We start from the raw sequence: 13,960 nt of genomic DNA on the forward strand, positions 1-13,960 counted from the left end.
TTTATTCCCTACAAGCTGCCTCCATTCAGATGACATGTTTAAAGTAAGACATCTCTTTATTCAGGTGGGGAGAGAAAAACAGAATTCATAGTGGATTCTAATTCTCTTAAAGAGTGGAATTCTTTTTAAGAAAACTATAAGTCCACAGTGTTCACTTTGTCCTGAGCTGGCATTCCTGCTATGGGAGTTAGAGCCCTCTAATTGTGTACAGAAGCATGCAACTGATGCTGAATTCTTCTTGATTTCTTAGACTGGTTTATTGTTATTAAAATGGGCGAAGAACAAATGCCAGAAATAAACTTTATAGCATCTCTAAATCACCAAGAGGTTACAAATTTTTAAAAATAGTATTTTAACCTATTAACTGTAAGAGTATTTTCCGGAAATATTCTTAGTTAAGGAAATCAAACTTTTATAATAAACTATATAATGCATATTTGGGGATTGTTGAAGAATGAATCTTAAGAGTTGGCAATCATCTTTGAACAGAAAAGATTTCAAAATCACTTTCTTTACAAATGAAATGTCATTTTGAATTATGTTTCTCTGAGTTTGGAGATTTTATAGAAAACATGTTTCCCCACCTTAACACTAGTGGGGATACTGTGCTGACTTGCCCTATAAATACAAGCGTTATTTAAGGAAAAACAAGCAAGATATTCAAACACAAATTCACACACATTTCAAAGAAGCATTAAACGATGGTGACTATACTTCAGCCACATTAAAATGTTAGCACTATGGCTTAACAGTTCCATTCTTGACAGTGTAAGAAACTAGCAAATGATTTTTATAGATTCTTTTTCTTTCAGTATTGAGATATAACTGACATATAACACTGCATAAGTTTAGGGTGTACAGCATGATTTGATCGTGTATATATTGCAAAATGATTACACGATAAATTTAGTTAACATCCATCACTTCACGTACCTACAAAAATTTTTTTTCTTCCATGTGATTAGAAGTTTTACAATCCACTTCCTTAGCAACTTGCCAATATACAATACAGTGTTACTAACTGTAGTCACTATGCTGTACATTACATCCCAGTATGTTTTTATCTTATAATTGGAAGTTTATATTTTCTGACCACCTTTACTCAACTGACACCCCCAGCTCACCACCTCTGATGAAAGCAAATCTGATTTCTTTTTATATAAGCTTGGTTTTTTGGATTCCACATGTAAGTGAGATCATACAGTACTTGTCTTTCTTTATATGACTTATCTACCCAGCATAATGCCCTCAAGGTCCATCTGTATTGTCTCAAATGGCAGGATTTCCTTCATTTTCATGGCTGAATGATACATGGGTTTGTGGGAACCATTTAGTTCATCTACTCTGCTGGAGTTGTTGCCTTATCATGGTAAGCACTGTATGTAGCAATACCTCCTTTCCTACGAAGCAAGGTTAGAAAATAGGGTCAGAGATGAACATAATTAAGTACATAAATTAAATTCCAGAAGCCCATTTAGAACATGGACAATTAAAAAAAAAACCTATATACTAGTAAGAGTCACTGAACTAGGAATTAAATGATTCTTTTAAAATAATTCCAATGTTCAACCAGTCTCACTCTAGAAACCCTTCTTCTATTTCCGTATTATAGTTTTGATTCCCTCCAAGACAAGAAATAGAGCCGTTGCATATACTTAGTAAATATTCCCTTATCTTAATTTAGGGCTAATGGGGAAGACTACAGAGAAACACACATTTTCCTAATATTGCAATTTAAAATCTAACTTTGAGATGAAACCTTTAAACAGCTAATGATTCCAGCAGCGTTCAAGATCAGTGAGAAATGCCTCATTGACCCCTCACTGTCAAGGAAAATCATGTGTTCTGCTTGGAGAGTCTCCTAAGCAACTAAAACTCACACCACACTTTTTCTTTTGGTAACAACAGACATCTTTCTAAACTCTGTTATTCAAGTCCAGTGTTTTCCAAAGAAGTATAATGTGAGTCACACAGGTAATTTTGAATTTTGTAGAAGCCACATCAAAAAAAGGAAAAGAAGCAGGAAAATTAGTTTTAAATATTTTTTACTTAACCCAGTATCCATGGATTGTACATTCCTTTGCACCAAGTCTTTGAATCTGGTGTGTAGTGTGCACTGAAGCTCACCTTAAGTAGGCTGAGCCACTTTTGACGTCCTCGGCAGCTACTCAGGGCTACTGACTCTGGAGCTGGAAAACGCAGTTCCAGTCCCTGCTTAGGAAACTGACTACAATAGACAGACTACAACCAAATGGGGACCAGTCGGTTATTTACAGTATGCCTGCCCCAGCAAACACTTCAGGGTGCCTACCCCATGTAAGAGCTGACCGTGTTAATTCTGGAGACTTTCATATTTCTCTTGGTGGGGGTGGCATCACGATGAACCAGCACTGTCACAGCACAATCCTTGTAATAGAGCAGTTTCCTCAGGACTATTCTGCAGAGTGATTCAATACTTAGGCCTGTCCTGAATCATCTAAGACCACTATATTTTACTATTTTTTGAGGTCAATACTTTTTTTTTTCAGTAGTAGTGAAATGCTTTTCTTTAAGTAGAATTTTAAATAGAAATCCAATATATGAGAAGGATAAATAAGCACTAATATAAAATTTTTCTTTTTTTTTTTTTTCAGCAACACCCCTCAGGTTTCAGGATCTTGGCTACCTGACGAGGGACTGAACCCATGCCCCTTGCAATGGAAGTGCGGAGTCCTAACTACTGGACCACCAGGGAAGTCCCTGCATTAATATAATCTTAAAGAAACATTAATGTGATATAACAACAAAGCTATCTGAAGATGATTAAAATGTGAAAGTGAATTATTGTACTAATTACAGTTATGTCATATTACCTTCAGCATTCATTAAGTTAACTTCAAGTGTTTACAGACAACCTGAAGCTCACGGCCCATCTGAAAACTACTTTCCTGGTTGGCTTTAGCCTCAAAGGAATCCTAAGAGAACCAAGCAGATACATAGGGCTTGGTAGGCCCACAGTGCCATTCTAGCTGGTATGTTTTGTCTTCCCTTTTGCCCCTGTGATCAAAGTCACCACTTTGATTTTACTAAGAAATTGCCCTTCTTATTGGCCATTGTAGAATCTGCTCCCAAACTCATGACTGTAACCTAGGGTAGCGCCTCACATTATAAGTGGTGGGAAACATAACTCCTCTTTTCCTGGCCATGCAGACACACATTCTGGCACAAAAGGAGAAACTTCCAATTCATTTCATTCAGAGACAGAGGGGGTTAAATGGCTTAAGGCAATGCATTTCATAATTTTCCAAAATCTGAGGATTTTTTTTTGTTGGTGGTGGTTTCTCTTTTATATGTTAAAAACATCCTGGCCAAGGGAAACAGATAAATGCCTTTAAAGAATTAATATTTACAAGTGGAAATTGAATTTCTTTACAAAATTAAGTGAAATGTATTTTGGTTTCTGTCGAAAAACCAAAACGAACTTAAAATGAACACATTCTGTGATTATTTCCCATTGGGCTAAAAAATTCCCCCAGCTTTGGATTCATAGCTGCTAGAAGGTAGAGGACCTAGACAGTCTGATGAAAGGACCAGAGGGACGTTACTCTGTTGGCGCCTATATCAAAAACAAGAGCCTGTCAATGCACGTTATTTTACATTAAAACAGGGAAGGTAGGAGAAAACATCAATAATCTAGCAAAGGGAGCAGGAATTCAAATGTCCTCTTGATGTCTACTGCCCACTTATCTTAGTTCAGTTTATCAATATCTAACTATTCATTGAATATTTTTTAGACGAAAGGACATCTCTGAAAAGAAACGCAACAGAAAGCAGATACCTTTTAATGATAAAAGCAAACCTTTCTCTCATCTTTTCTCAGAGAGAAATAAAATTTACTTGTCTGTGGCTCTCACCAGTTAGGTATGTGCTGAACAAAGGAAGGGAACAGGGCTGAATAAAATAGTGACGTCAAACCAAAAGGAAGCACGAGTGGCATAAAAATGGGATAAAATCAATGATGGAGGAGAAGGGAAGTAAAGCTGACAATTAGGTTCATAAATTATGGCTCTCCTGATTCTCATTAGGAACTTGAAACAAGAATTTGGTGCAAGAAGCTACTTTACCTTTTAAGTCTTACAGATCATCCAGCAGATAAACAGATTCTAAATTTGTGTGCAATCTGTTTACCTCTGAAACCTCTTAGCCTGAAGTGAATAATGTAAACTCTCTTTCACAGAATAAGATTGTATGAGGAGAAATGGTCCTGGTCTCTAGCACCTTAGATTTTGAGACAATACACAGAGCATGTATTAATTCCATGTAATACTGTCTCAGAAATCGATTTTATGACATCATACATTTTCAGATGGATCTTTTGCATCGAGGACAGTTTCTTCCTGTGGCACAATTGTTTTCACCTGAGGGAAGATCTCTGTAAAACTTATGATATGACTTCCCATTTTTCTAGGATGGATCTAAATTTTGTAAATATGCTCTCTCAACTGTTACAACATCTTTGTTATTTGCTAGTTTTTGTCTAAAATTTTTAAAGCCTTTGTTCAATGCTCAAGAATTTGAGAACCAGGTAGAAAAATGTTCAAGTTAATTTGACCATTCAAGTTTTTACCCATGTCATTATACTCCCCACCACCTGAACTGGATTCACCATTTATATTATATCCAAAAAAGCTTCAGTAATATTAATTTAAGCAGACAGCTTAAAAATTACAGTTACTGGATCAGTCATTATTAATATAACATTAAAATATTCTAAAATTACAACAAATAATAAATATCCTTAATGGAAAAAAAGAAAAAGTACTCAGTCACTGTTACTAAAATACATAAATTATTGCAATAATTCTAATGAACTTAAAAAACTCTCACTTATCCAGTGACGATTTAGCCTGAGTACAGAAAATCATGCATTTATGAAAAAAATATTCACAACAAATAATTGAAAACATCAATGTAAACAAAAGGTATCTGTTTTTTGGAACCACACAGTCAGGACATGCAAGACAGGACTCAAGCAATAGCAAAGGAGAGGGCAAGGGCTGTGGATTCCAAGGCTGGAAAGTTTGGTCGAAGAGTTAGTTAAGAGAGGAGACTTCAAGGGAAAAGGAAGCAGGGTGTAGATGGAGCCCATCAGACCAACTGGGATCCTATTCTATTCTTAGTTGAGAGCTAAGAAACAGGAAACTATAACAGAGTACTTTAACTCTGTGGCCATATTTCATCAAAATTTAATGGTCTTAAAAATGACTACTTATACTATTTTCATGCTTTGGTATAAATATTATAGCAGGGTAATTGTGTTCCCAAATTATCATAAATACAAGTTTATATCAAATCCATTTTGTATCAAGTTTTAACAGCAAATTTGTGTTTTTTTGTTTCTGTTTTGGCCACGCCACAAGGCTTGCAGGTTCTTAGTTCCCCAGGCAGGGACTGAACTCTAGCCCATGGCAGTGAAAGTGCTGAGTCCTATCCACTGGACTGCCATGGGAACTCCCATTAACAGCAATTCTAGATTATTGTGCCTGGTATCCTGCTTCCAGAGTTATCCCTAGGAATAGAGAAGCAATGCGTACACTTTACAGTCTTTTAAAGGAGTTTCTAAAGCAACAAAAGCAATTTGGGGGGGAAAATATGGACATTAAACAATGCAAAGAATATAATAAAAATATTTACCTTTTTGAAAGAAAGGCAAACTAAAGCTAGGTATTACTTCACATTCTTTAAAAAAAAGCATACACATAAATGAGGAGTCTTTAAAAACTCCAATAATCTTAAACAGGTAAAACATTTCCCAATAAGCCTGATGGTGTTTCTTCAAGTTAAAGAGCACAGGCACATCAGTAATGGTCTACACCCTGGTTTCTCAAAGTGTAGTCCAGGCCCAGAAGCATCATCACTTGGGAACGCATTAGAAATGGGATCTCAGATCTCTAATGCTACTGAAACTTTAACCTGGGGGATACGATGCTCAGATAATTGTTTGGCTTTCAAAGACTCATTAACTGGTAGCTAGAGAGAGGTTTTGGTTAATGCTTGTTAGGGAACCTTATTTTGGTGTAGTGATGTTTTAAACAAAGAAGAGCGAGGAGCAGAAAGCTATTTTGTTTCGCTTTCTTGAGAGGTTATTTCTAGATAAACCTTTTAGACTTGTCAAATATTTCATTGACAGTACTTCCTTCTCAGATTGCTGTGTACATGTAATTTTAAAAATATACTGCTGATAGAGAAATCAAATATGCATGCTATGTGTTCGACAAATATAAGATTTAAGATTCAAATGAAGGCACTGTGGATATTTTTAAAAGATAACCAAGAAATATAAAAAAAGTTTTAGCTCTTTATGAGTGACGAATGTACTTTTATCATGTAGTCCAAACCCTGTGATTAATATAAAAGGAATATATATCATAAAGCCATGAATACCAATTGTTTTAAATTATTAGTTTGATTTCAAAGCTATTTCCAAAGCAATAGGGGGAAAAAAAATCACTAAAAGTCAGAAATATCAAATAGACCTAATCTTGGTCTGTGCTCCAGTTTTATTCTAAGTCTTTCATTAGATTTTAAATTATTTCATTAAAATTTAAGATGATGTTTAAAAACTATTCTCCTTAGAAGATATGTATTTGTACCTTTTTTTCAATTTTAAGTCCCCCCCTTATTTCATTTTTATAGATAAAAAGAGTTCATGAAGCGCCTTATAAATCTTACCCTCTCAGCAACTTTTAGTTTAACCCCATCAGTTTTACAGCAACCTAGTAAATTAAGAGAACATAAGAGGGAAATCACATAGTGTTGCTTTAAATTCCCCGGTTTAACTTGTATGAATAACAAATCTAAAAGAAAACAAACTGGGTATCTGAATGAGCCATCCATGTAGCTTCTTACTACTACCTAAGTTATACAGACAACTGAAAACTTTCAGCATAAAAATTACAGTGACTACAGCTGTCAAAGTCTCCACAGTGAACCATTTTACAATATTTAATCTTGGCCATTAGTCCAATCTAGTAAGTTGGGTACACCTAGGATAGAGAAAGCCCCCAAACGGTCCATGATTTACTATAGAACTTAAACCTCAAATCCCACAGAAATTTTTCTTACATCATAATTTGCTGAAGCAACCTGCACAGATTACTCTTGTTGCAATGATATTGAAAGCAGCTGGAAACATTTTTAGTAAAGAAGTATAATTCAGACAACACACTCATGCAGGTGCATTTTTTGAAAAAACAACATGCAATACAGACTACAAACAAAAACTGCACAAAACTATGTCAACTGTGAGAAGGACCAATAAATTAAAAAACATGCTTTAATTTACCCTTTCTTCTTCTTGCAAAAACAGAAGTACATGCCACACACAACTACTCCAACGCCCAGAACTACAAGAAATCAGGAAACAAATGATATGTAACTGTGAAAAATCATTGCCAAGATTCAAAATCTAGCAGAGGAAATAAATAATGGTCAGATTTCCATGGCCAGAAAATGTTATCTTATTTAAGCACATATACATTTACATTCCATCTTGACTCTTCAGTATCAATGCAATTCTTTCCATTAAACAGTACAGGGTAAGTCAGAGAAGAGTCCTTGATTAATTGAGAAAATTACCCAAAGCATATTTGGGATGCAAACTCATATGAGTAATGATCTTGAAACAACTTGCATTATTTAGGGTTTGTTAGTAACTGGACATGTAGAATACAAAGGAATAGACAAACACTAATACAAGGTAGTGTATTATATAAAAGGTCAGGTTTCTCCTGTTTTACTTAATTTCAAGCTATAAAGCCACAGAAATTGAAAAATCTTTTAAAAAACTATTGCACTTCTTCAGAGTAATGTCTTGTTAATTGGTATCAAAGTTTGGGATACTTACGTGCACCAATGACAATTGCAACAATGATTCCTGCACCTGAGAAAAAAATGAAAACAGTCTGGGAGATAATTAAGTACCTAGGGGTCTCCAGGTAGCAGATGCATTTTAATTTGATCAGATCATCTATAACTACAAAGAAAAAATTATCTATCTAGTTTTAGCATGACTGCTAGTGTTTCCAGGTTATTTTGATCACAGAACCCTTCTAATCACATTCCAGGGTTAGGACACACCTTGTGAAACTCCTAACAGGAACCTCACTTTTCATTGTTGTATGCTGTAGCTACCACACCAGGTTATTTAGTAAAGGTAACTAGGACAATTAGAATTTACTAGTTTAGAGGAAAATCATTTTAGAAATGTAGTAGCCCACTATAGTTCGTTTAGTTCAACAGTCTTTTATTACTTATGATTGTGTTAGAAGTTTAATATATATTTTTTTCCCTAAGTGGGTCTGTAGAATAAGTCATAAATAGAGTGCTATTAATCTATCATATAGATGTTATTTGCAGAGTCTTCACAAACAATACATCATTGTATCATCACAGCTCCTATTCCCCCTTCCCCCCAGATTAAGACATAGTCCTACAAGGAGATTTGCACTAAGAATGTAAAGGGAACACCAGGGCACATGGATAAAAACTATGCACAGAAACGTAAACATGCATTTTTGACTATCCAGAGATCAATAAATAATACTACCAAATATTAATTCTTAGAAATGTTTGTCAGTAGTACCTCTGCTTCTAAACTGCCATTACTTTTATTATCTATAACTCACAGCATAAAATGTCATGTTCGGCTCTGCTCTTTTTATTTCATAAATATTGTCGAGTGTAAGCATCTTGAGATGGCACTGGATTACTTGACACAGTGGCAGTTTGACCAGTTTTCAGAGGGAAAACATAACAAGCCTAAAGTACATTTTATAAAAGATTAACTTTACTAGTCTAAAGTAAAGTAATAGCTATTTTTCTTCATTTCCTTATCAGTAAATCTTTATATTTCATTTAACTGTCACAACTATACTTCATCAAGTTCTTTAACACATATGTGTGAACTATGTGAGCCAACATTAAGTGTGCTACCCCAGCTTGATATAGAAAAACTAACCCAACTAGCAGTACTTTAAGGCTTGTATATACAAGGTACCAGTAGAAAGAAAATTTATCTAAAAATTGCCATTACAAAGTAACACTATCACATGGAAAACAAGCTATGTTTTATATATATTAAACTACATATAACCGTATTATTTAAGAAAGTAAACTTATCATGCTAGGAAGCCTAAATTGGGGAACCTCTTAAAAACTGTATGTGCCTATGTGCCACATGTGCCACATGTGCCTATACATAGTACCAATTACATGTGTCATGGTATCTTCACCTTTAAAATTACTTAAAATGTACAATTTTACAATTACACATTGAAAAATTATCACCAATATGTGACATGTTGTCTCTTTTCTAACTACAGATAACGGTAATATTTCCATGTTGAAAACTAGAGCCTCATGATGCAAGGTTATTAACAACCAAAATAATACCTAAACGCTCAACATCTTTAGGTGGTGTTTCATCATCGTGACTGGGATATCCTAGAAAAAAGGAAAAAAAATGGAAGTAAAAAAAAAGAAGGAGAAAAAACAATAAAGCTTAAAGTCCTCTAAATTCATAGGTTTTGATTTCTTGACTTTGTACAAAAACCCTTATAATTTCATTTTCCTTATATAAACTATATTAATGTTTCTCATTAAAAGTATCAAAATATTATAAATTTATATTCAGTATCAAAGCATTCTTCTTCCTGTCCAGTAACATTTCCTGCGACAATATTCTGTGGTACAGCAAACAAATTTATCATTAGTGTGTTGTCAGAATTATCCTATGGATTCAATGTGATTATACTTAAAACTAAAATTAAGAAAACAATCCCATTTATAATCAAATCAAAAAGAACAAAATACCAAGAAATAAGCAGGTAAAAGACCTATATTCAGAAAACTATAAGACACTGATGAAAGAAACTGAAGACAACACAGATGGAAAGATATACTGTGCTTGGATTGGAAGAATTAATATTGTTAAAATGACCACACACCCCAAGGGGATCTACAGATCCAATGCAATCCCTATCAAAATACTAGAAAAAATAATTCTAAAATTTGTATGGAAACAAAAAGACCCTGAATAGCCAAAACAATCTTAAGAAAGAATAACAAAGCTAGAGGTATCATACATCCTGACTTAAAACTATGCTACAAAGCTAAAATAAACAAAACAGTATGGTCCTAGCACAGAAACAGACACATAGAACAATGGAACAGAAGAGAGAGCACAGAAATAAACCCACACCTATATGGAAAATTATCTACAACAAAGGAGACAAGAAAACATAATGGGGAAGAGACAGCCTCTTCAATAAATGGTGTTGGGAAAATTGTACAGCAACATGAAAAAGAGTCAAACTGAACTACTTGCTCACAAAATATACAAAAATAAACTCAAAATGGATTAAAGACTTAAATGTAAGACCTGAAACCATAAAACTTGTAGAAGAAAACAGCAAATACCCTTATTTTACTTTAGCCTTAGCAATATTTTTTTGGATGTCTCCTCAGGCAAGGGAAACAAAAGTAAAAAAACCAAATGGGACTACATCAAGCTAAAAAACTTTTGCACAGCAAAGAAAACTATCAACAAAACAAAAGACCACCTATGAATAGGAGAAGATATTTGCAAACTATATCTGACAAGGGGTTAATATCCAAAATATACAAAGAACACATACAACTCAACATCAAAACAAAGAACCCAATTTAAAAATAGGTAGAAGACCTGAATAGACATTTTTCCAAAGAAGGCAGACAGATCACCAAAAGGCACATGAAAGATGCTCAACATCACTACTCATTAGGAAGTACAAATCAAAAGCACAATGATATATCACCTCATACCTGTCAGAATGGCTATCATCAAAAAGACAACAAATAATACCGGTAAGGATGTAGAGAAAAGGGAGCCCCTGTGTACTGTTAGTGGGAATGTAAATTGGCGCAGCCACTATTGAAAACAGTATGGAGATTCCCCAAAAAATTAAAAATGGAACTACCATACAAGCGAACACCGGGTATTTACCCTAAGAAAGTGAAAACACTATTCGAAAAGTATATGCACCCCTATGTTCACTGGCACATTATTTACAAAAGCCAAGATATGGAAGCAAACTAAGTGCCCATCCATAGATGAATGTTACTCTGTTAAAGTTTCCTTCTATTACAAATTGGATCCTAAATTGGTTTTAAGCCCTCCTGTACACACACACTACATCTTCTTTATCCATATATATATATATGGATATATATATATATGGATATATATGGATATATATATATATGGATATATCCATATATATATACACACACACACACACACACACACACATTCACACATACAATGGAATAAAAAAAGAATGAAATCTTGCCAACTGTGACAAGATGGATAGACCTAGAGGGTATTATGCTAAGTGAAGCAAGTCAGACAGAGAAAGACAAATACTATATGATTTCACTCATACGTGGAATCTAACAAAACAAATAAACATAACTAAACAGAAACAGAGTCATACACAGAACAGACAGGTGGCTGTCAGGAGGAGAAGATTCAAGGTACGGGGAGGAGAGAAATAGATGAGGGAGATTAGGAGGTAAAACTTTCAGTTACTAAATAAATGAGTCATGGGTATGACATGTAAGGTATGGGGAATATAGTCAATAGTTATGTGATATCTTTGTATGGTGACAGATGGTAACTAGACTTACCATGGTGATCATTTTGAAATGTATGAAAATATTAACTATGTTGTATACCAGGAACTAACAGTGCTGTAGATCAATTATACTGCAAAACAAACAAACAAACAAACAAACTCATAGAAAGAGATCAGATTTGTGGTTAACAGAGTCAGAGGGTGGGAGGAAAGGGGAATTGCATGAAGGCAGTCAAAAGGTGCAATCTTCCAGTTTTAAGATAAATAAGTACTAGGTATGTAACGTACAACATGATAAATATAACTAACACTGCTGTATGTTATGTAAGAAAGTTGTTAAGAGAGTAAACTCTATGAGTTCTCATCACAAGGAAAAATTTTTTTTTCTATTTCCTCAATTTTGTATTATATAAGATGATGAATGTTCACTGAACTTACTGTGGTAATCATTTCATGATGTATGTAAGCCAAATCATTATGATGTACAATGTAAACTTTATACAGTGCCATATGTCAATTATATCTCAACAGAACAAAAAAACTAAAAGGTACAGGAGGGCTTAAAAGCAATTTAGAATCTGATTTGTAATAGAAGGAAACTTTAACATAATAAAGACAATTTATAAAAAATCCATAGCTAACATCATATTCAATGGTGAAAAACTGAAAGTTTTTCCCTTAAGATAAGAAACAACAACCCAGGTTGCCTGCATCTGCCATTTCTATTCAACATAACATTGGAAGTTCTAGACAGAGCAATTAGGCAAGTAAAAGAAATAAAAAGCATCCAAATTGGGTATGAAGAAATAAATGATCTCTGTTCCAGATGACATGATCTTATAAAAGGACAACTCTAAAGATTACACACACACACACACACACACACACACACACACACACACACCTGATAGAATAAAAGAATTCAGCAAAGTTGGCTGCAGGCTACAAAATCAACAAACAAAAATCAGTTGCATTTCTATACATGAGCAATGAACAATCCAAAAAGGAAATTAAGGCAACAATTCCATTTACAATAGTACCAAAAAGAATAAAATACTTGGGAATAAACTAACCAAGGAAGTGCAACATTCATCCAGTGAAAACTACAAAACATTGCTGAAAAAAATTAAAGACATAAATAAATGGAAAGACATCCTGAGTTCATGGATTGGAAGACTTAATATTATTAAGATGCTAATACTACACAAATAAATCTACATATTAAATGCAACCCCTATCACCATCTTGCAGAATCCATTTTGCAGAAATAGAAAAATCAAACCTATAATTCATATGGAATCAAGGGACTAGCAATAGCCAAGAAAAATCTTGAAAAAGAAGAGCAAAGTTGAGAGGGCTCATACTTCCTTGTTCCAAAACATACTAAAAAAGCTACAATAATCAAAACAGAGTGGTACTGGCATAGAAACAAACACACAGACTAATGGAACAGAGTAGAAAGCCCAGAAATAAACCCTTGCTTATATGGTTAAATGACTGTCAACAGGGTTCTAAGAACATTCAATAGGGAAAAATGGGGAAAGGACAATCTCTTCAACAAATGGTTCTTGGAAAACTGATATCCAGATGCAAAATAGTGAAGTTGGACACTTACATCATATACAAAAATTAATTCAAAAAGGATCATAGAACTAAACTTAAGAGCTAAAACTATAAGATGCTTAGAAGAAAACATAGAGGACAATCTTCATGATATTGGATCTGGCAGTGATTTCTTGGATGTCACACCAAAAACACAGGCAACAAAAGAACAAATAGATAAATTGGACTTTACCAAAATTAAAAGCCTTTGTGCTTCAAATGACACTACCAACAGAGTGAAAAGGCGATACACAGAATGGGAGAAAACATCTTCAAATAATGTATCTGATAAGAGATTAATATCCAAAATACATAATGAACTCCTAAAACTCAACAACAACAAAAAAACAATTCAAAAATAGGCAACGGACTTGAGTAGACATTTCTCCAAAGAAGATCTATAAGAGACCAATAAGCACATGAAAAGATGATCAATTACTAATCATTAGGGAAATTTTAAAAAAAGAAAAGCACAATGAGATACTACTTTACATGTATAAGGATGGCTATTATCAAAAAACAGAAAAATACGTGTTGACAAAGAGGTGGAGAAATTAGAACCTAAGTGTATCACTGGTAAGAATGTAAAATGGTGCTGCCACTGAGGAAGACACTAAGTTTGTTCCTCAAAAAGGGAAACAGAGAATTACCATATAACCCAATGTGTTATTCAGAATAGCCAAAAGGTGGAAACAACCCAAGTG

General features: G+C 34.1%; 1 protein-coding gene across 10 annotated transcripts in view; it reads right to left on the reverse strand.

Annotated features, from left to right (window-relative positions):
- Positions 1-286: 286 nt before the first annotated feature.
- The window catches only part of CD46 (CD46 molecule), a 53,930-nt gene continuing 40,256 nt past the window's right edge, over positions 287-13,960 (reverse strand). For 5 of the 10 annotated variants that reach the window (XM_067032581.1, XM_067032558.1, XM_059045654.2 and 2 more), the window contains 5 exons: positions 9,433-9,483; positions 7,886-7,921; positions 7,325-7,385; positions 6,712-6,755; positions 287-1,400 (listed from right to left, as the gene is read on the reverse strand). In XM_067032581.1, the coding sequence (XP_066888682.1) occupies positions 6,746-6,755; positions 7,325-7,385; positions 7,886-7,921; positions 9,433-9,483 (158 nt within the window). In that variant the 3' untranslated portion in view covers positions 287-1,400; positions 6,712-6,745. The remainder of the gene's footprint in view (positions 1,401-6,711; positions 6,756-7,324; positions 7,386-7,885; positions 7,922-9,432; positions 9,484-13,960) is intronic. The other 5 variants (XM_059045663.2, XM_059045680.2, XM_059045640.2 and 2 more) reach the window with 1 other exon arrangement.

Source organism: Kogia breviceps, chromosome 1 (assembly GCF_026419965.1).
Source record: "Kogia breviceps isolate mKogBre1 chromosome 1, mKogBre1 haplotype 1, whole genome shotgun sequence".
In the NCBI taxonomy this organism is placed as follows: Eukaryota; Metazoa; Chordata; class Mammalia; order Artiodactyla; family Physeteridae; genus Kogia; species Kogia breviceps.